Source organism: Neolamprologus multifasciatus, chromosome 4, assembly GCF_963576455.1.
Source record: "Neolamprologus multifasciatus chromosome 4, fNeoMul1.2, whole genome shotgun sequence".
NCBI lineage: Eukaryota > Metazoa > Chordata > Actinopteri > Cichliformes > Cichlidae > Neolamprologus > Neolamprologus multifasciatus.
In genome coordinates this window covers 7,357,360-7,379,146 of record NC_140442.1, presented here as the reverse complement: position 1 = coordinate 7,379,146, position 21,787 = coordinate 7,357,360, and the positions used below count along the sequence as shown (strand labels likewise).

The 21,787-nt window shown below is 41.0% G+C and overlaps 1 protein-coding gene across 11 annotated transcripts; it reads left to right on the top strand.

The window, feature by feature from the left end:
- The first annotated feature begins 40 nt into the window (after nt 1-40).
- svilc (supervillin c) lies at nt 41-21,090 on the top strand. 11 transcript variants are annotated; one of them, XM_085156291.1, is made up of 34 exons: nt 42-199; nt 2,939-3,162; nt 3,305-3,792; nt 4,694-4,849; nt 4,985-5,164; nt 5,699-5,733; nt 6,455-6,516; nt 7,353-7,498; nt 8,649-8,877; nt 9,074-9,648; nt 9,906-10,032; nt 11,189-11,248; nt 11,369-11,431; nt 11,893-11,967; nt 12,055-12,148; nt 12,243-12,326; nt 12,521-12,719; nt 12,937-13,103; nt 13,196-13,315; nt 13,395-13,531; nt 14,836-14,983; nt 15,122-15,267; nt 15,427-15,602; nt 16,131-16,275; nt 16,557-16,875; nt 16,985-17,136; nt 18,322-18,424; nt 18,502-18,709; nt 18,811-18,944; nt 19,027-19,182; nt 19,415-19,555; nt 19,665-19,777; nt 20,450-20,605; nt 20,838-21,090. In XM_085156291.1, exons 3-34 carry the CDS (start codon nt 3,527-3,529, stop codon nt 20,925-20,927), a joined length of 4,962 nt encoding a protein of 1,653 aa, XP_085012417.1. In that variant the 5' UTR covers nt 42-199; nt 2,939-3,162; nt 3,305-3,526; the 3' UTR covers nt 20,928-21,090. The 11 variants fall into 11 exon arrangements, with proteins under 11 accessions (XP_085012424.1, XP_085012417.1, XP_085012421.1 ...); XM_085156298.1 differs by lacking the exon at nt 2,939-3,162 and having other exon boundaries at nt 41-199; nt 16,994-17,136; XM_085156295.1 differs by lacking the exon at nt 2,939-3,162 and having other exon boundaries at nt 3,308-3,792.
- The last annotated feature ends 697 nt before the right edge of the window (nt 21,091-21,787 follow it).

The following is a 21,787-nucleotide window of genomic DNA, read 5'->3' as shown; positions in this document are numbered from 1 at the left end:
TCATTTAGAGGCTGCAGCGGTTGTTAGAAACGTCTCTCGCACAGAGCAAGGGGCGTCCCCCGGTGTGTCCATCTATTTATATTCTCCTCCCTTAATACGGTGCGCCATCCACAGCTGCCAGTGCGACTACTTTTGGAGCGACAGATCGTTGGGGAGGGACCGCCGGGGCTGAGGAGGGCTCTCGAGGCGAGCAGTACATGTAAGTACAAATTAAATACTTAATTCTGCCATTCTCATCTTCAAAAGTACAAAATCCTAGCAGGAGGCAGCTTGGAGAATATTTCAAAGTAGGTCACTTGTTGCCTGAGTCACCTGTTCAGTCTGACTTGGGGAGACACGGGTTGTGCATGTTTAGGGAGAATGGTTATAGTCTGCCCCGTGAGTAAAAAAGTTTCATGTGGAAGAGTAAATATTGCGGTTACGCACAGTTTACGCATTAATCTAATGTCTGTGCCAGAAAGTTACTTCCGAAATGTACCAAAAAAGATCGAGTGTCCGTATTCAAAGTGCTGGAAATGACTTCTTGTCGTATAATCCGTCAAACATACGTCAAACTTATCTTTCATGAATGATATCAAGTCACAAAGTACTGACCTTTATTTATCTAGCTAAAAAGTTTAATTGACGTTACAACTGGCCATAAGCGCCAAAATCTAAGATAATAGTTGTATGAAATACTTAAACTGGGGCAAAAAGGACTGCATTCATTATAATGTAGGTACAATACCGTAGAACAGGGGTGTCGAACTCCAGGCCTCGAGGGCCGGTGTCCTACAGGTTTAGATATCACCCTGGGTCAACACACCTGAATCACATGATTAGTTCATTACCAGGCTTCTGGAGAACTTCAACACATGTTGAGGAAGTAATTTAGCCATTTAAATCAGCTGTGTTGGATCAAGGACACATCTAAAACCTGCAGGACACTGGCCCTCGAGGCCTGGAGTTCGACACCTGTGCCGTAGAGTCATAAATATAAATGCAAAACAAGTAATTTCTTGATTTTATATAAACCCCCTTCTGCTGATTACAGTCTATTTACCAATATAAGCAAAGACATTACGCATAAAAAACACACGGAAACACTGGGGAATCACTTTTTAGCACAACACTGGATTCATGTAAAACTTAATATTTGCGTCCTGTAAATAAGTTAAATGACTCATTGTTCAGCTCTTTGGTAGCTGCGTATGTAGGCTGTTACCCTATGCTGAGTTGTTTAGACAACAAATGAGTTTTGATATAAAAAATGTTCTCCCCAGCATGAGGACTTTGCCACAGACGTGTTGTGTGTTAAATCTCACGAGGAGCTGATGAGGCTTACAGTAGGTGCACGATGTGAGAAAGCTGCTCTTCCTCTTCGTTCTCTCTCCCTTTAATATATTCAAAGGCTTAACACGTTCTTTTGCTGCTGGTGTTAATATAAAACATCCACATCATGATTTATAATCATAGACTGTTTTTGAAATGCTCCTCTGATAATTTGCCCTTGAATTATGGAGATTCATTAGATGAGGTTGGTGCAGGTACATGCACAGGGCAGGTGTAATTGGCTGAGGGCTTTATCTTGGCCAGCTTTTAATCTGGTTTACTTTCCTGCTGCTCAGCACCCAGGGCCTATTTTTTTTTTTTTTAAATGCATACATTTTTTGCTTTTGATTTTTTTTCAGTCTGTCAGAAAACTAGCAGTTAACTTAAGCATATACCGAGTGTGGGTCCAGAATTTTGGGGTTTAATTGCTACAGAGAAAGTCATGGTTGAAAGATAACACTTTATTCCCCCAATTCAACAATTAGAGGCTGTTTGTTTAACCTTCATCGCCTATTCATTTGAATATTATAGCTTATGAGTTCAGATAGTTCAGATCCCTGGGGCTGTGTGCATATCCAAAGCCAGTATCAGCTAGTGTCACTGGATTAGAACCCCATGATCCTCGCTGATCCTCAGTGGTGCTCTCCCTTCCAATCGACAATCCTCCAGCTTGTCACATGACACATCGCTCTTTACACCTTTACTCGTGTTTTCTTCACAAATGCATACGTGAGAGTGGCATCAGTGTGACTGGGGATGCTGGAGTGTTGCTCTTCCTGGGTCTGGACAGGTAGGTGAGTCTTCTGTGTTGACTTCTTTGTTTAAAGGAGATGTGCACGTGTTTCGAAGTGTCAACACAAATCCTTCAGCTGGTTGTCTCATGCAGGGATCACGGCATCTAAATAGAGCTTATTAAAGCTCTCTGTGGCATGGAAATTTGGGATCTGCAAACACTGCTGACAATGTCGCCTTCAGTTTAGTCTATTAAATGTGACATCTGGATATTCTGAGTGGGGTTTTTTTATCAGTGAAAGCTGGTTATGGATTTATGGAGACTTTTCTCTAATAGAGTAATTTGTTGAATCTATATCCATTTTATCAGTGCCTCTGTGTTTTTTTTAATTTTTAATCTACAAGTATAAGAGCAGTGAAACCTGCAAATGAATAATAAAAGTTGCATCTTATACTTTGTGAACTCTGCTGCTGCCAGCAGCATTGAGCCCTGTGGCAGATCCATCTGGCGGACTAAGTCTGTGGGCTCATGCCGCTTTGTTCTCGCTCCATTGTGCTTCCTGCACCAGGAATGCTGACATCCACAGTTTTGGAAAACACACAGATACATGTGCAAACACACATTTATGTGTGCGTATATTTGTGAGCACTCGTTTTGGGAAACTAGCAGACAGTTCGTTGCTCTTTTAAAATTTTAAATGCTATATTAGAATATTCAGTTTTGTTAATGTCGTTTGTCACAATGACGCCATCGGGGACTTTCTCTTCCTTGTACGTATTTGGAATATTATAATTCAAACAGGTTGCTATACTAAATGTTTAAAAACAAAATTGGAGCTATAGCTGATAAGATTTTGTTTGTGTTTTTGATGCAAAACATGCTTCATGTTGACAGGTCATGGTAAAATACGTGATGGAATTTGAAAAAGAAACAGGGACTTGTTCAGCTTAGCGGAAGAGACCAGCACGCCTGCAAACTGCCATCGAGACCTGGACCCGGAGAGGAGTTGAGCTGTGGTGTTGAGTTTCAGTGCAAGGGGAGATTCTTGCATGACAGGCTGGAACGGGTCATCTTACACAGACACGAATATAAGAAAAGGACTTTGATAAGACTTTGATGTACGCCACTTTTAGAAGAAATGGTTAATATGTAATGAAGCTCATTGGTGTTGTCTCTGACTTTTCTAGGAAGCCTGAAGGGTGCTAATGTAATGTATAGTGAAATGTTTCTTATTTAACTAATCTATTTTTTATCTTTCAGGAGAAATACCTCATTCACTGTGGGACAGGCTGGATTTTAACCTTGGATTAATGTAATCTGTGAGGAAAACCAAAACAAGAAGCTCATGGAAACAGAATTGTACTGGAAGAAAGTTTGGCTCTCATGTTCTGCCCCAGCTGAAAAGTGGAAGAAGAACAGCTCATCTGTTTTTTGTTCCTATATGCTTTTTGAGGAGCAAACAACCATCTGAGTCCTTCTGCGATGGAGAACGCCGTCCTGGAGCCCAGATCGGAGCGGATTGCCCGCTACAAGGCTGAGAGGAGGCGAGAACTGGCCGAACGCTACGGCAGCATTGACGAGCTTCCTTCTAAGTGGGTGAGAAGGGATGAGAAAAAGGTTCATGAGCCAGCGAGCCAAGCGCATGGAGGAATGTTAAGCTCCCACGATCTGAGTGAAAAAGTGAACAGCAGAACACAGGATGTTACAAATGGATTAGAGACTCCTGCTGAGCCCGACTGCCTGAGAAGGTGAGCCATGTCAAGGGTGAAAGATGACTTCATTGAATGCCTTGAAGACTTAAATTTCAATCATAGCTCATTGTCATTATTTATTTTAGAATTACAGGAATTTGGCTGAAGTCTTGCAACAACTTCTTAGTGTGCAAAAACGATACAATTAGCACTTCAGGACACACAAGAAACACGATAAGCCTCTTTGATGGCCTTAGATACAGCACTGTCTTCCTGCTGTGGCTGCACAGGGTAGCAGGTGCTGCGAGCCTAATTTGCTCGAAAAACAATAAAACCCTAATTCTGGCAACATGACACTTGTCACCTGTTCACAGCTTTCAGAACTTGACAAGTTGTTGATACCTTCAATAGTTTGTGTCATGGTAACTGCTAAGAGCAGTGTGTGGCATCATATTAATAGTCAGTCAGATGACAGCGAGCGTGCATGTAGTGCAGATGGTTTAGATTTGCAGGTGGCTTCTTCTCTTCTGTGAAACCATGAAAACCATTCGTTTGATTTGAGAATCAAGCATGAAAAATGAGAAAGGGATTGACTGAACCAAAAATACGAAACATAGACAGCAATAAATTTAAAAACATTAAATCCAGGAAGTCTGTGCTTTTACCTTTTAAACATGCTTTTTTCTTTACTAGTGACCTTTGAGCAGCACCAGATTGTTGACTTCACCAGTTGCTCTGGTTGCTAGTTAGAACTGAGACATCCAAATCAGTCTGTCCCAGGAAAGACGGTTAACCTTCTAATGCCAAATGTATCAAATTTGATACATATTTTTGTGAGTTTTCGAGACTTCTGCATTATTAATGTGAACTGTGACAGAAGATTGTTTTGTGCTCCTCATGTCATGTCCCCCATATCTGCAATCTCACCTCCTTCCCTCACTCATACCCTCCCCTCTAGGTGGGGTTCCCAGAACTCTGCTAGCATGCAGAGTGGGGAAGAGCCTCATGTCCCTCATGGACTCGACGGCCCACAGCTCCACACTCGGGTGTCCGTGGGCCAGTTGAGAAGTGCTCTTCTACAGCAGACGGAGAGCGGAGCACAGCCTGAGAAAGCGTAGGGTCGCCTGCATGCGCGTGTGATCCGGCCTGTCATTAACAGACTGTGTTCCACTGTGTGATAATATTTCTCTACATCTCAGCATCTTCTCCCCTTCTTACTTTCTTCTTATCCTACTTTGTGTGTGGATAGTAGCTTCCCTGATGCTGGGCAAGCCACATCCTCTCTGGATCTGGCTGTAAACCCGGGCTCTGAGGGGGGTCGGCGACGCACTCGGCGTTACCTCCCTAGCGCGTCAGGCGGTAACAGAAAAACTAGCGAACGCTTCAGGACACAGCCAATCACAGCCAATGAGATGGAGGAGAGCAGTGGGTAGGGACTGTTTCTTGTGGGCATGATAAAATGAGATGCCTGGCATGGCTAGGACTAAAGAAAATATTGTTTGCTGTGTTTTCATATATTGAAATAGTGTACGGCTAACATTTCATGGGAAAACTCATTAGGAACAAAATATCAGCCTTACCTGATGATACAGTACCACAACTTTTCTCTTATAGGAAACACTTATTTACCCTTGAATGATGCTTAATATTTGTTCCCCATGATAAGAATGCACTAACCCTTCAGCTGAGCTGTGGAGCAGCTTTACATAAAAAACCAATGGGCGGTGTATTTTGCATGAGTTTATCTTCCTTAATAGCCTCCACAGTGTTGCTTTACCCAGCATGCAAAACAGCACAGTGTGTTGACTGTCTGAGCTGCAAATTGAAGCAAAAAGACACATACTGTAAACACCAAGCTGGATCCAGATCTCCACAACAACATTATCTAAAGAGTCAAGCGTATGTCACCAACCTGTTCACCTGATGACCTCATCCTTTGGCTATTTTCCTCCGATTCTTCTAGGTGCTTGGATCCAGAGAACGAGGAAAACAGCAAAGGTAAAGCTTTCTCCCCTATGTGTTTGTCATCATGTGTTATTTCCGTGTGCTTTGCTGGTACACTGTCTGGTTGAGAAGGAAGTAAAAATGACAACAGGGAAAACTTACATGTAATATATATTACGTGAGGTATGAAAGAAACATAAACAAATTGAAAAATACTGTGTATAATATTTAATTCTTGCAGAGGGCTTCCAACTTGCACAGTTGCCTCCATAAATTAATTTAATGGCTCAGGAAATAAACTGGGTTATATTTAGAGGATCACAATGCTCAATCTCTTCTGTAACGACAGACCAGACCATTTGGGCAGTGGAGCGGTGTTATGTACATCTAACTCTTGACCCCGTCATAAAAAGATGACAAGCAAGTCTTTACAGAGATTGACTCACTGAGAGTTTATACCGCAGATAATAAGACAGCAGACACGAGTGGCCTTTATTGCTGTATGGATGTTTAGACTGTTGTTTTCAGGTCACACTGTACATCATTAAAATTGTTCTTCACAACTTTTTACTCACAGCTATCATCAATACAGAGATATCCCCAATTCCTAGACGTAGATGCAGTGTATTTAAAATAAACAATTGCACTTGTGTTTGCTCTGTCTGCACCTGTGTCTCTTCCTGCTGTAACTGTTTAAAAGTTTGATGACTCAAAATCTCTTAATGGCTGTTTTCTTTTTTTTAATTTTCAAATGATGGTGTGTATTTTTCCACAGCAGATGTAAAAACAGACGACAGAGCCAAGATGAGTGTGGCAGCCAAGATGTCTCTGTTTAAAGTGAGTTTGAATTGTTACCTGCTTTTTATGTTAGAATGTGAGATCCCACATAAACTTGCCTAAACACACACAGTAAATGCAATCACTCTACGGTGTTAAAATGAAAGAAATGTATTCAAACCTTTATCATCTACTGTCACCTCAGCTGCTCAACTTACAGTCTGAGCGCTGAGCACGCAGAACACTACCTGGTCCCGTTGAAGGAATATGAATGGTCAAAACAGGTGCTCTCCTTGGATCCACACTTTGGTTTGATGCTACAGTGCGTCCTTTAGTACTTATTAAAGGAAAGACCAAGTCTGTAATATGATAGATGCAGAGCCTTATCTCGAAGCTCTTTAGTCTCACACAGATGATGCATTGCACTGTGGATTTCTCTATTATTCCAACATTTCAGCTGAGGCACACTTTTAGCGATAAGGCATCAGGTGAAAATGTGCCAGACACTGTATTAACATTAACAGCCACAGCAGCTGTGGTATAATTAGCCTGCTGCTCTGTAGAGGCAGCAGGGGAGGTAACTGAAGCCAGCAGGTCTCTTGTTACATTGTGACCTGCAGCATGCAGCAAGTGGCCAAGATGCTGCACCTTAGAGCTCGCTGCTTTATTCACCGGCTAGCTGACCCGCTTTACCTCCCTCCATCTGTTTATACAAATAGAACAGGGGACTTTTTACTGCCATTTTTGTGGTCTCCCTCATTATTTATGCAACAGGAGGCTGTAGATTGAGGCTCCTATTTGACCTGAATGTTGTCGTCCACCTGCATCACAGACTGGGTTCAAACTGATTTTTTTTTTTATTTACATTAATGTCCTCCCCACATCCTTCTCTGTAGGAGCTGGAGAAGTCTTCAGCCTCTGAGGCCTCGGCATTCCTCAAGCCTCGCTCAGGCTGCGTCTCTCATGAGCGCAGGAGCCGGCGTGTCAACGACCATCGCTTTCTGACTCAGCCAATCACCTGTGGAGAAATAGTGGCAATCAGGTGGGAGAGCTGTAGTGTTACCAAAACCACATCGCATAATTAGCTAATTGACTTGATTGACAATCACTAAAAAAGTCATCTAGTTTTATTTAAGATTATGCATGTGTAGTTTTTATGTTTTAGTTTTGTGTGAATAAATAAATAGATGCTTGATGATGATTTAAAAACTCCAACTTATTAAAGTCAAATCTGTGAAAGCAAGAGACCTTGCTTCAGTGGAATTAAGTACTTACTGTATGTCTTATTTAAAAGTAAGAACTTCTAGAAGCGTGTCTTATCTAAGCAGTTATTTTTAGGCTCCTATGTAAATGAGTAAAGAGAGAGTTGTTCAATGGTTAAGGGGTAAAAAGATAAGAGAATCTGCATTTTTAGAATCAGTAGTTAAATGTGACAACATTTTCTTCAAGGCTTTGGTGACATATCTCTTCAAAATAGCCTTTTTCCCTACAGATTAAACTTAATATTGCAGCTTCATTAAAGCTTGGTTTATTTTCTTTGACTAGTCTCTGAGTTTTTTATGCTTCTTTCCTACAAAAACGAGTAGACCAAGAAACAAGAAACAGTTTAAACTGTCATAAACCCATGCATAATGCAAAAACATGGTTGGCTCATACGTTTCCCAGCCTTTCTGTTTGGCGAAACAAGCTGCAAGGAATTTGTTCTGTCACATTCCTGGCCAATAAAGAGCCCCTGATTGGCTCAGTGTCACCATATTTGCTCTTATAGATTTCTCCCATGTGTTTCTGTTCAGGAGTTTTTCGGTGCCTGGTTTCGTTTGGCTGTAACTCGTGGCAATGGGTCACAAATATATGCTTTTTTTTTTTTTTTTTTTTTTTTTTAAAGGAATGAGATTGTTGGAAACCAAACCAAAATTGGGATTGGATCTAGTTTGTTCAACCAGAATTATATGAATTTCTTAGGGGCTATTTTCAGTTACACATTTGCTGTTGTAGGGAGTAGCAGCAGCAGGACGATGTCTGTCAGATTGACTAAAAATAACCTGTGTGTGTTCATGGTAATGAAAAAACACCCACCGTTTTCTCCACTGCTTTTGCACAGCAGTGTAGATCAAATGTGTAAGGCATCTGAGATTTTGACTAAACATAAATTCTTCTCTGACTTTTTGGTGTCATGTGATGTTACGCCTCAGCACTCCCAAACCAGCACCACCAGTGGAGGTCCAGTCTGTGCAGGCTGAGTCAGAGGAGGATGGCGATGAGAGCTGCAAGCTGAGCATGAGTGAGAAGCTGGCCCTCTTCAACAAACTGTCCCTGCCTGGGAGGGAGGGAGCCGGGCCTGCTGACGGGCCCCCAGAGAGACGAAGGCAAAAGGGGGCTCGGTACCGCACGCAGCCCATCACTGTGGAGGAGGTCAGTCTGGTGGGTAGAAAGCAACAGAACAATAAATGGGAAACAAATGTATTTAGAACTTCATAGACCAGAAAAGGGGCAGGAGTGGTTATTAATAGCAAGGTTAATTTGTTGTCTTTCTTCATTTCTTGCCTGCTGTCCTCTAAGTAAATCTATTATTGATCCTCTTTACCTTCTTTTTTTAACTTTCTTTGCCCCTTTTTAGCTCCAGAAAGGCCCTGTTCAGCTTCCTGCCCTCCGTTTGTCCCCTCATCTGTCCGACAGACAGCAGGCCTCGTCTGTCAACCTGAAACCCAGTGAGGTACGTCTTTCACAGTCCACATCAGACGCTGGCACTGGACTCGGAAAATCTGGTCCGACTCAACACGGACCACAGTGCTACGACTCTGAGCCAGGCTTAAAAGGAATCCTGAAGAAGAGCCGCTCTGCAGGCTCGGAGTGGAGCAGGACAGAAGCCAGTCAGGTAGACGCATCATACAGCCATGAACAGAATGGTGGAGGCTGTAGAGAAGCGGCGATACACGGGAGCAAAGCGGGAGGTGAGAGGGAGGGAACTTCTGCAGCACCACAGAGAGACAGACGAGAGACCTCTGGTATGGAGGAAGGTTCGCAGTCTGCTGCTCCCTGGAGGCAGAGGGCTAGAAACAGGAGGGAAACCATTGCCTGCACACCAATAAGAGCCTTGTCAGAGCCGGATGCTCCACAGCAGTCCTGCCAGTTCAAACATGAACTGAGCTTTTCCTCTGAGATAAACAGCGTAGACATCAATGGAAGAGCCAAGTAAGTCATGTAAATAAAATGACATGATCTGATAAGAACTGTAAATGTTTTTCTTCTATAGAGTCAAACTGTTGATATTGCTGCATATTGGAAAGGTTCGCTAAAGACTTTGAAACGTATATTATTGTGACATCTGTGAGTTGGATAATAAAAATGATTCTTTACAGTTTTCACCAGAAATATTAACAGTTTTCAGCAGCTTGTTGTTGTTCTTTGATATGTTCTATACTTCATACTGTGTGTAATGTGTCTTAAAGGCAGGAGGAAGACCAAAAGGCCATGAACAAGATCCATGACAACACCACAGATATTAAAGCTGTCCGGGTCACCTCAGAAGAGTGTGCGCCTAAAATGCAGGAGACAACCAACGGCGGCAGAAGTGAGGTGAGCAGCAAGGTTAACCACGTAAGACATGGACAATTTAAAAAAAAAAAAAAAAAAAAAAAAAAAGGTTTTGTCAGCGTTTACTTGCATGTCATTCTGTCTGATAACACTGAACGAATTCTAGTAAAACTTTGTATTGGTGTAGAGTACGGTCATGTTATAAATCCATTCAAATTTAGCTTACATCCACCAGTTTCTTCAAGGTCAACTTTATGAATTATTGATAGTTATTGACAAAAATCGGTGAAACTCAGGAACTATGATTCTTACAAGAGTTGTGTGTCAGCATACCGAAAGTACAGCAGAGGATAAAATATCATGTCACATTTAACCTTTGACCTCTCCTTCAAGGTCAATAGATAATCTGAAGGTCAATAATAATTATATGCCACTATTTAAAATATTGTTTCTTGCTGCCACTGTTTGTAGTGACGACATATAGGAATAAAGGGAATGATATATGATTGTAAACAGTGTGTTACTTTTGAGATCTGACCTCTTCTCCAAGGTCAGATAAGGTCAAATATTCATAAAATGTCTTTGATCTTTAAAACTTTGCTTAAATTCTGCTTTCTTTGTTTGTATTGGCAACATTTAAGAAGTGATACTTGTATATGAGAAGTCTATATTATAGTTTAACTGAATGATATTAGACAATTCTATAAAAGCATTACAGAAGTTTTGCAGCATTTTTATTTCTCTGAAAGAATTCAGTGAGAAAATCTTTGTTTGCATCACAGAGGTTACAGAGTTCACGCTTCTTGCCTGGTTTAAATTGAGGCAGAGGTTACATTTGTGGTTACATTTGGGTATTTGTCATACCACTGAAACCAGATATAGCATCTCTTATCTGCAGCACTCTGAACGTGGTATGTGCTGAATGTCCTGAGATCAGACTCGAGTTACCGCGGAATATATTGAGTCCAGTGAGTGTTTATGTACCAGGATGGGATTGGCTGTCCTATTACATGACGTGGAATGTAAACACACTAATTATTTGGCAATTAAATGATCTCAGCTTCACCATGCCGACACTGTGTGGGATTTGTATATTAATCCTTGTCCTACTTCCTTTTTATTTCTGTCATTTTTATATTTCTGGTAATATTTATGTTTGTTTTGAATTCTTTTAAATGCATCTCCCTGTTTTCCATAGTATCACGTGCAGGACGAGTCAGAAAACCCTCATCTTGAGAATGACAACCTTCAGTGCTGGGTAAGCCTCAAACTGATGATTCAAAACCCATCCTCCCTCATCTTGATTTTGAAACCACAGCCCTTTAGATTTTGAAGAGCTTTGAACATCTGCAGCCTGCCCCTCTCTCTTCTCTCCCAGGAGCCCGTCTTTGCCTCTGTCTATTCTATCAATACGCCCCAATATATCATGTGTTTTAATCAGGTAATCGTGTGAGCCGGTGCATGGCATTGCTGCTGTTTGATTTGGAGTGTTTTGTATGCTGTGAAAGGCTTTTGTCATCTCACAGATTCAGGCGGATGTGATGTGACAACCCTGTCACCTTAAAAATTACAATGTGTCACATCACAGCTCTCAGTTCACACTTTAGGTGTGTGCTTACCAGATGTTCATTTTGGTCATGAAAGTTATATCTTACTCCTCACGTTTCTTTGTGCATGTTTCTGATCTAGCTCTAATGGACAAAAAATGTGCATTGTACAAAAACTCCTTATAATATCTAATGCAGGGCAGGATTAGGCAGAAAGGAACAGACTGAATGAAATGTTACATATAGAAAGTTTAGCTCTATGTAAAATCTGTATATTTTGTACCTTCTGTGCAATCCACTCTCACTGTCCTAGAATGCAAAAGTCACCATTTCTGTGTTTTGTTTTCACCTCCAGACTAACCTCTCCTTTGAGGCACAAGAAGTCTCCTCTCCTACGAACAATCAGAGTCAGCCTCAGTGGAGACAAAAGGTGACGCACACCTGCATTTTTTTCATATTCGTGCATGTATCTGCAGAGAAGCTGCATTGTAACGGATGCATTTCTCGGGCTCTGTAGGATAAAGGAACTGAGATTCAGATGACTGAATTTGGAGAATTGAAAACACAGCAGGAAAGCAAAGAGCAGGAGGCTGGAAGCACGGCTAAGACAAGTAACTCGCTTGTTCTCCAGTTCTCATACAGTTCTGCTGAGCATATTTTGGCCTTGTTTATGAGTTTTTTCCCTCCTGTGTTTGCAACATCTAGGCCTTGCATCTGGTGAATCACAGAGAAATGGTATCGCTCACAACAGGAGACGCTCCACTGATGCTCCATCATGCAAAAATGAAGGTCAGAGCAGTTTTACACCACGAAAAACAAGCAAACAAATAAACAAACAAGTCTGCGTTGAGACTCGGTGCTTGTTTTATATATCAGAGCTATCCATCATGCATTCATCATCATATGGACAACGCTGGTTCCCACAATGTAAAAGCTCATTGAGGATCAAAGTATTTTAGCGTTTTCATTTCTTTCCCCCTCAGTGACTCCACAGAGTTCTTCACCAACAGTCACTACTCAGGAGGTGAAGGAAGAGACGCCTGTTGATGAGCCAAACATGTTTGATGGCAGTTTCTACTGTGAGCAGTCACCTCCTTCAGCCTGCCCCCCACCTTGTGGTGGGATTGCTGCCTCAGAGGGGGAGCAGGACCTGGGAGTCTTCTGCCAGACCAACACACACATGTAAGCATAGTTTTTTCCTGCAAATGTGAGATTAGATTGAGTCCTTGCAATTTCTAAATAGTAAATACAAAATATATTTGTATCTAATGTAGTTTTTATGCTAAAACTAAAAGAAAAAGATTAGAGTAAAAAGAAATTTTCCTGCAAATTTATATTCACACACACAGTAGCTGATATCTTCAGTAACTCTGTAATGTCTGTGTGTGCTTATTTGCAGATTGACCTCAGCAGTAGCAGAGCACAGGCGGTCGGTACGTCCGTCCCGTCGGACTCAAGGCTCCAGAAACCCTCTGAGGGCTCTCGCAGCCAGAGAGGACATCAGGCAGGACTTCATGGGAGAGAGAGTCAATTCATCAGCTCAAGAGAGGATCCAAGCTGAAAAAAGTATGCTAATTTATGTTGTTCCCTTCTCTTGTTACGTTCCTTCTTTTATGTTGCTCAGCTACCTGATATTGCAGTTTTATTTCTCACTATAGAGTCTAAAAACTCGTCTATAGCAGACTCACCTCCCTTAAGATCTGAAGAATCCTCCTCAGATGCCGAGACAGCTAAGTCTTACCCGCCCTTCAGCAGCCTGATGCTAATTCACATCAAAGGTCAGGAAAGGTTTGGTTCAACTGTGTGATGATCTGCTTGTGGTCAGGTGTTAAGGTTAACCAACACCTGTGATGACAGGTAGGCGGCATGTTCAGGTCCGCCTGGTTGAGCCCTCAGTGCGGTCACTGAACAGTGGAGACTGCTTCCTGCTGGTCACTCCAGAGCACTGCATCCTGTGGAGTGGAGAGTTTGCCAATGGACAAGAAAAAGCAAAGGTACCACCCAGGACAATGTTATGGTGCAATAGCAGCATGTATGACACATAAAATTACAGGGAAAGGGTAAAGAGGTGGATAATACAATACAAAATAAGAAAGTAGGATTAAAATTATTTCCCATTGCCAGGAAATATCTGGCCATCCCTTAAACTTACTCCTCTTAGAAATTTACATGGGAAAGGATGTTTTAATAACTTCATACATATACCAAATTGGTTTACATTTATGCACAACAAATAAATGCATAAAATATTACCCTTCAAGACCCAAAGAGCATTCTGTGCATAAAATGCAGTGTTTGCAGTTCTTGCAGTAAATTGTAAGCATTAAACCTTAATGGACTCATAAAGGTTGGTTACAGTTTGTGTGTTAAATGCATAATAAAGGACAGTGATGATATGAATCAAGAACGTCATACATCACAGAGTTCAGTTAACAGAGTTAATGATTATCTAAGTATCACAGTATGTACGTTTACTTTTAAACATTTTTAAACATATATATATATATATATATATATATATATATTTATATTTTATGTGCTGGAATGTGCAGAAAATAGGTTTAAATATTAAACAAATTTCTTCCAGTCAGAGAATGTTGCATATAATTACATTTTTGCTTGATGCATAAAGTTAAAAGATTAAAACTAATAAAACAAGTTTTAAAAAGAGACTTTTCCATTTGATTACATTTTGTATGATGAATTATGCAGAAAAAGTAGAATTGGGCTGAAAGATCTATCGCTTTATCACCTATTCAGGTTGTAAATCGTGTTTTTAAAAAGTAACTAAGTAATTAATTACTTTTGAAAATAAGTAATCAGTAAAGTAACGGGATTACTTTTTGGGGGAAGTAATCAGTAATTAGTTACAGATTACTATTTTCAAGTAACTTGACCAACACTGGTTGTGACACTTATGAATTTATTTCTTTTCATATTCAGCACTCAGCCATGTTCTTGTTATTGGAAATATTTTGGTTTGGTGAGGCAAGTTTCCTGCAAGATTTCTAATATAGGCCAGCAAAGACTGCAGTAGTAAAATAAAAATAAATTACAATATGCTTTTACTATAGACTATGTTCTGTTTGGGTTAGCACAGCAAAAAGGTCCTAGGTTCTAATCCACCATCTGCTCAAGGCCTTTCTGTGTGGAAATTGCATGTTCTCCCTGTGTCTGTGTGGGACTCTCTGGGTACACTGGCCTCCCTGTGACCCTGAATGGGATAAGTGGCAGAAAATGGATGAACTATATTCTGTTACTGCTGATTAACATATTATTTCTTTTTTTTTTTTGTCAGGCCTCTGAGCTAGCTTTGTTCATCCAGAGCCAAAGGGACCTTGGTTGTTTGGCTTCCCATGTTGTCCACCTGGAGGAGGGCATGAACTCTGACAGCAGTGTGGCTGCAGACTTCTGGAGTCTACTGGGAGGAAGAACACAGTACAGAGGTTGGAAGTAAAACATGTACTTTTCAAATATCTCAGAGAAACACATTTCGAATTGCAATTTTTCTCCTTTTATAATTCACCTGTTGTTTTTCATCCAAAATATTAGAAAATGTTTTTTTTCTTTTCTTTTGCTCACAGGAGCTGGTGCTCCAGAGGAGGATGAGCTCTATGAGCGCGGTGTGGTGGAGTCCAACTGTGTGTACAGGCTGGTGGAAAACAAACTGGTGCCTCATGAACAGGCTTGGGCCTCCATCCCCAGCATCACCCTGTTGGTCTCCTCTGAGGTCTGAGCTTCAATTCTCGGCTCCCTAATTACTTATATTGTAGTTGTTTTGGGTTTGTTTGTTTGTTTTTTTTGTTCATTAAATGCTTGATTGTAGAAAACTAATGGAAGAGAAGTTAATCTCTGACTCTGTTCGTATCTCTTTGTCATGTATGCCCAGGCCCTGGTGTTTGATTTCGGCAGTGAGGTCTATCTGTGGCTCGGACAGGACGTTTCCCTCAGGAGCAGAAATGTTGCTCTCCAGTTGACTCACCAGGTGTGGGTTGGAGCTTATGACTACAGCAACTGTCAAGTAAACCCACTGGATCCCACTCAGTGTAACCCTGCAATTCAGCTGTAAGTCACTAATATATTACACATAAAAAAGGAGCAGAGAAAATACTCACCACATGAAAGAAGCATGGATAATCCAAGCAGTGGCTCTTTCCTCTGTATACAGCATTAAGTTTGCTGTGCATTCATAAAATGCACTCTGTAGAAAGTAATTCTTGGTTAAGTGCGCCCATGTGACATGCTCTAAAACCCTGCTTGATGTTTAAAGTCCAGACTATATTTTGACATTTAAAAGACATATTTTAAAGCAAGCAAGTGGACATGAACTACAAAATACTTGCAGAGAGTAAAGCTCTTCTCTCAGTGTACCATATTCCACAGTCAGAAAATATATTACAACTTGTGTATATTAAACAAGGTCTTTAAAGGGCTTCATTTCTTCATTTATTTCAAGAGGGTTTTTATTTTTATGTCTCTTGGGAATGGATGTCTTTAAAGCTTGAGTCTGGACTAAGGCAGACTCTCTTTTCTATTTTGTTTAATGCTTGTGTTAGTTCTTTTATCGGTTTCATGGCATAACTTTGTCCACAGACGAGGAGAAGGCCGTCCCAGCTGGGCTCTGTTCGGCGTCCTCACTGAGAGCAACGAGACAGCTCTGTTCAGGGAGAAGTTCCTGGACTGGATGTGCAGGGTTGGAGGCAGAGAGGAAGCGGCTTCAGGGACGGATCAGACGCAGGTTCATATCACATTCAGAGATATGATGCGGCACATGCAATTTTCAGACACTCAAACCAGTGTGTTTCAGTTATTACACTGTTTGTGTAAAATTATAGATGTGAAGAGTATATCTAGATCAATTAGTTTTATTAAGTTTCCAGTTACCATAACTAGCTACCTTTTATTTCTACTGAAACTCATGTGCAGATATCTAAATTTCAATTTTGACTTTTGCTTTTTAAAAGTGATTTTTTTTTTTTTAAAACACTGAAATTCAGTGTCTGCTCTTTCTTTCCATAGTCCATCCCAGTCCAGTCATCCCAGCCCTTCTCCCCTCCTTCAGACCTCTTGAGTCCCTGCGATGCCAAAGCTCTAGTATCGGGTCAGTGCCTAGAAGGTGACGGTTTGGTCCGTACTGTGCTGGCTGGGGTCGATGTCCAGAGAGGTCATGGTGTCATCATGCTGACGGAGGAACGTCAGATGGAGCTTAAAACAGTAGCGGTGGACACCTGGCACGTCCAGGAGTTTGACGACAGTGAAATCCCAGTGGAGAGCAACGGACAGCTTTATGAAGGAGACTCTTATGTAATCCGCTGGAAGTACAGCATCAGTACAGCTGGTCAGTAACCTTTTTTGTTTTTTTTCTAACTAGATTGTACTTTTTAATGCTATGGCAATATTTTGTGTGAGGCAGTTTAATAATGGTTCACACTCTCTCTTCGTTACAGACAGCACAGACAGCTCAGATGAGTGTGGGACGGATCCAGCACCAAAGGAAAAGACGGCCTTCTTCCTGTGGCGAGGCCGTCACTCCAGTGTCAGTGGACGGGACACAGCTGCTTTTCTTTCCATCGGGATGAGGAACCACGAAGAGTCGCAGGTAAGCTCATAGCAGTCAGATTAGATCACCTTCTTATATAAAGTAGAACCCTGGTAACTGTTAACTTTCACAGCAGTGAAAAGCTTAGTTTTATCCTCACTTATTGTGTATAAAGAAAATGCAATAAAATAAAGGCAAAGAACGCACGCACCTCATTTAGTAGAAACATTAGATTATGCGAGTATACCCAAACAAATTAAGAGAAACAAAGAGCAAAAGCAAAAGTCTTTTACTTTATTTTATTACAAGTAATTTTTTATTACAATGCAAAATGCAAAGAGGCAGTATAGGAGGAGAAAATAAGCCTAAATGGCTGTGTAGAAGTGAAAGAAATACGTGAATAATTTAACAGACAATAAAAATGGCACCAGCAACGACAAACACCCAGCAAAAGCTTCTAAAACATTTTAATGTTTATTAGAGTATATTTCAATACAGAGGCATATGGTTGGTTTACAATTGCAGTAAAAGTTGAATGTAGTTTAGAGAAAAGTGGCTTGTTTTACAGTCCATGGAGTATTTAAAGTATTAAGAATGGGGAAAAAAACAGACAAAGGTGATGACATTTTACTTTGTAAACCACACTACAACTTTTTGAACCGTTTGCTGTATGAGATCATTTTTTTTGCTTTTGTGTGATGGAAAGTAAACTGGAATAGGATTTATATATATCTTTTCCACCTTATGGTCAGTGTTATTGCTGTTACTGGAGTTTGTTACTAGTTAGATAGTTACTAGTTCTGCCTTGGTGCCTTTTGAGAACAGATTATTACACAGTGTTAGCCACAGAAGTTGAGATTATTTCTGCTGGCATGTGCACATCGGTGGTGAATTTATTATGAGGCTCCTTTGATAGCCACTAGTGTTCGAACTCTGGGACGAGCAGTATTATAGTGCCAGTCCGTTGTAGTGCCGTTGGCCCTGAAAGGCATTGAAACCTTAAAAGCATAAAAATCCAGATTCCATAAAAGAACTGAAGTATGGACATATGAAATGCAATTAGAACACATTCTTGCATCTTTTTCTTCTTCACAACACCAACAAATCCTTCGTTAAAAAAAATAATATTACAAGAGTAAGAGGAACACAGGACAGAGTTTGAGAAGCCAGTACTATTGATGATATTTCCAGCAGGCATAAGTTCATGCAGCTGTTTACCATCTTTTGTGTGGTGTGTTTTGTAAGGTGGTTGTGCCTCAGGGAAAAGAACCCCCCTGTTTCCTGCAGCTTTTCAAGGGAGGCTTGGTCATTCACAAAGGAAAGCAAGAGGAAGCTTCCATCAACACAGGTGGAGTAAAATCAGCTTGGTTTTCAGTCCATTTTCCTTCTCTTCTTTGTTTGAATGTTGTGATTATCAAAACACAGAAAGCTGGCGTCTGTTTTGTGTGCGAGGGGAGCTCCCAGAAGAGGGTTTTCTGTTAGAGGTGGACTGCTGCTGTGCGGGTCTGAGGTCGAGAGGCTGTGTTGTCCTGCTAAATGGCCAGCAGGGAGTGCTCTATCTCTGGATTGGTTGTAAGGCTCACAGCAGCACAAAGGAAGTCGGCAAGAGGGTGGTGGAGGTCCTCACTAAAATGTGAGTCACATGTTCTTATTGTGCTTTTTAAAAGTTCTCAGTATCAATTTTTTTTTAAGCTTGAATGTACTTTTATTTTTTGTTTGTTTTGTGTGTTTTAGCTGTCCATCAGAGGTGGGTTTAAGCAAAAGCAGCCCTGTAAAGGTGCAGATAGTACAGGAAGGTTCAGAGCCAGAAGACTTCTGGACAGCACTGGGACAAAAGGACAGGAAGGCCTATGACTGCATGCTGCAAGGTGCAACGCAACACACACTGTGCTTTGCTGTGGATTGTAAGCGTTCAAATCATAGTAAGAAACAACTCTTTTGTAATGGCAGATCCAGGAAAGTATAACTTCACGCCTCGCCTCTTCCACCTGAGTGCCTCCTCTGGGAGTTTCCAAGCTGAGGAGCTGCAGAGTCCGATGCAGATGCCGGGGCTTGTGATGGCAATGCCTTTTGTCCAGGAGAGTCTATACAGTGTACCACAACCAGGTGAAAACAGACACAAAACAAACTAAATTCATCTTATATTCAACTCTGCTTTTCAGTTTCTCACCTCTGTCATTTTATCTGCAAAATAAACACATTTAAAAAGTAACAGAAAAGTGCTTCCCTATACACTCATCTATTGTTTAACTTCATCTATACCCCTCCCGCTAAAAACATCAATCTAATGTAATTCCACTTTATTGCCCAATTTCCCTCTTTGTTGTCTGCGTGCCAGCTTTGTTCCTTCTTGACAACCGTCTGGAGGTCTACTTGTGGCAGAGAGGTCAGCCTGAGCAGACTGAGAGCTCCTCAGCCTGGAGACTCTGGCATCACGAGAGGAAGTGTGCCATGCAGACAGCGCTGCAGTACTGCAAAGGTAGTAAGAACTGAGGGAGAGGAGTTGGTTTCATGCAGAACTGCCTGGAAGTAAAGGTACTGCCGATTCTTGATAAGTTTTAAAATGTATTGTTTATTCTGTATCCCAGAAATAAACCAGAGAAGGCCGCCACATGCATATCTCATCCTCGAGGGGGCCGAGCCTCTCACCTTCACTAATGTCTTCCCGCGCTGGGAGAAAAGCCTTGAACCTCATGCACAGGTATGAACATGTTTATCCAGAAATGAGCTCAAATATTATAATTTGGTTAAATTTTAACAACCTCTGAATCTCGTCTAATCAATATTTCTTCCCACTTTATGGACATTAAAAAGCATTCCTTTTTAGGGCTCATGTGGAAACTTTAACTGTTTCATAGAAGAAGGCGACCTTGTAGCATCTAAGATAAGTTAGCCAACGAGCAGCACCTTTTCCAACCAAGATCACAACACTATGTGTGTTTGGTACTTTAGATTTAATTGTGCTCATCACAAATGATACAGAGGTTGGATAAATTCATAATTCATGTTGATGTCTGGAGATAAAAAAGATTCATTGCTGAATAACCTGCAAAGCTTTCATTCTTATTTTATTGCCTTGTCCTTACATCACAGGTCTCAAAAGGACTATAACACTAAGGAAGTGAGGGTCTAATTGTTCCTTAAACCTCATTTATATAAGAAATATTAAGACTAAAGTTGCATAAGTACCACGTGTCAGTCACAGGTTGAATGTGGCAACACAAAAAAACCCACTGGTATTTGGCAAAAAATTGTTTGTCAGTAACTGAGGTAACAAATGGCTTAAATACATCTTCAAGCATTGTGGAAATTTACAGAATACACATTTAATGTCTATTTTTTTGCCATGTCTCACTCCTTGGGTGTGACTCAGGGTGATACAGGGCGAGCGAAGCTGACCTTGGTGCAGGACGCCCTGGCCCAGCTCATGAAGACCCAGTATCCTCTGGAGGAGCTGCTGCGGAGCCCCCTTCCTGAAGGAGTGGACCCCCAGCGCCTGGAGGTCTACCTGTCCAATGAGGACTTTCAGGTAAACTGATGGATGATGTCACCAGCTTGCAGTGATGTCCCCTAACCAGCAGGCTTCAGCCTTCACCAGATTTTCCGAATGAAAATGCTGAAGATGCTCTCATGTTTATAAGCTAATGATAAATGTAGAGCGGAAGTTTTGCCACAACTTTAATGTTTACATTTGTATTGGATTTAAAAATTGATTTCTACTTTGTCTCCTCCATAAATAAATTACTTCAATTATGTTTCAGACTATTTTGGAAATGAAGAGAGATGAATATGCCTCCCTCCCAAGCTGGAAGCAAATTGATCTGAAGAAGAGCAAAGGGCTGTTTTGTTAGACAATGAAATAAACTGGAGGCTGACTGATGCTGTGACAGCAGAGACTTCCTTGTCTGCTGCGAAAGGAAAATGGCATGGGGGGACATAAGAACCATGTTTCCACACAAAGAATTGCTCACAGCATAATAAAACTACAAAGAGATCACTTTTATTTATGTCAAATTAGTGTGTGGACTTTTTATTGGACATTCTTTAAAGCTACCAAATGGTTGAGAGGAAAAAAAAACAACTTTTTTACTGTCTGTACAAATCAGTGAAAGATAATAAAAAAGGTTATATGGGAGTAAAATAAAGACATCAGTAACAAACATTGGAAAGAAAACATAGAAGTGCTTACAAAAAAGATTAATGCTAATAAACAATGTAAACAGACAAAAAAAGGCTAACCACTTCCTAAATGTTTCCTCCTTGATCAATATCTTTCCATCAAAATGTTCTGAGCTGCAGTTTTTCCTCAATTTTGATTCTTCTTCCCTACATAACAATTGCCGCAAGAACCTTGAAATAAGAGTGTATGGCATTGTAATCTGTGACGTGTACTTTACAATCATGTGTCACACTGATGTGTTCATTTCCCTGGAAGCCTTGTGTGCACAAAGCTTTGTGCCATGTGTGTTGTAGCTGTGGCCAATGTGCTCATTGTGGCTGGGAGCGATGCCTTATTAAGGCTCCTTGGGGATTCACTATTAGCTATGCATGAAGGGACAGGTAGACATGCTCCAATAACGTCCCTTTAGCTCAAAGCAACACGCTAATTCAGTTTCACCTCAATCAACACACTGTTCCAAACACCCTCATAACACAGCAGTACACAAAGACATACTGTATCTCTCAATGATGCATGGAAGCCCATTATTTA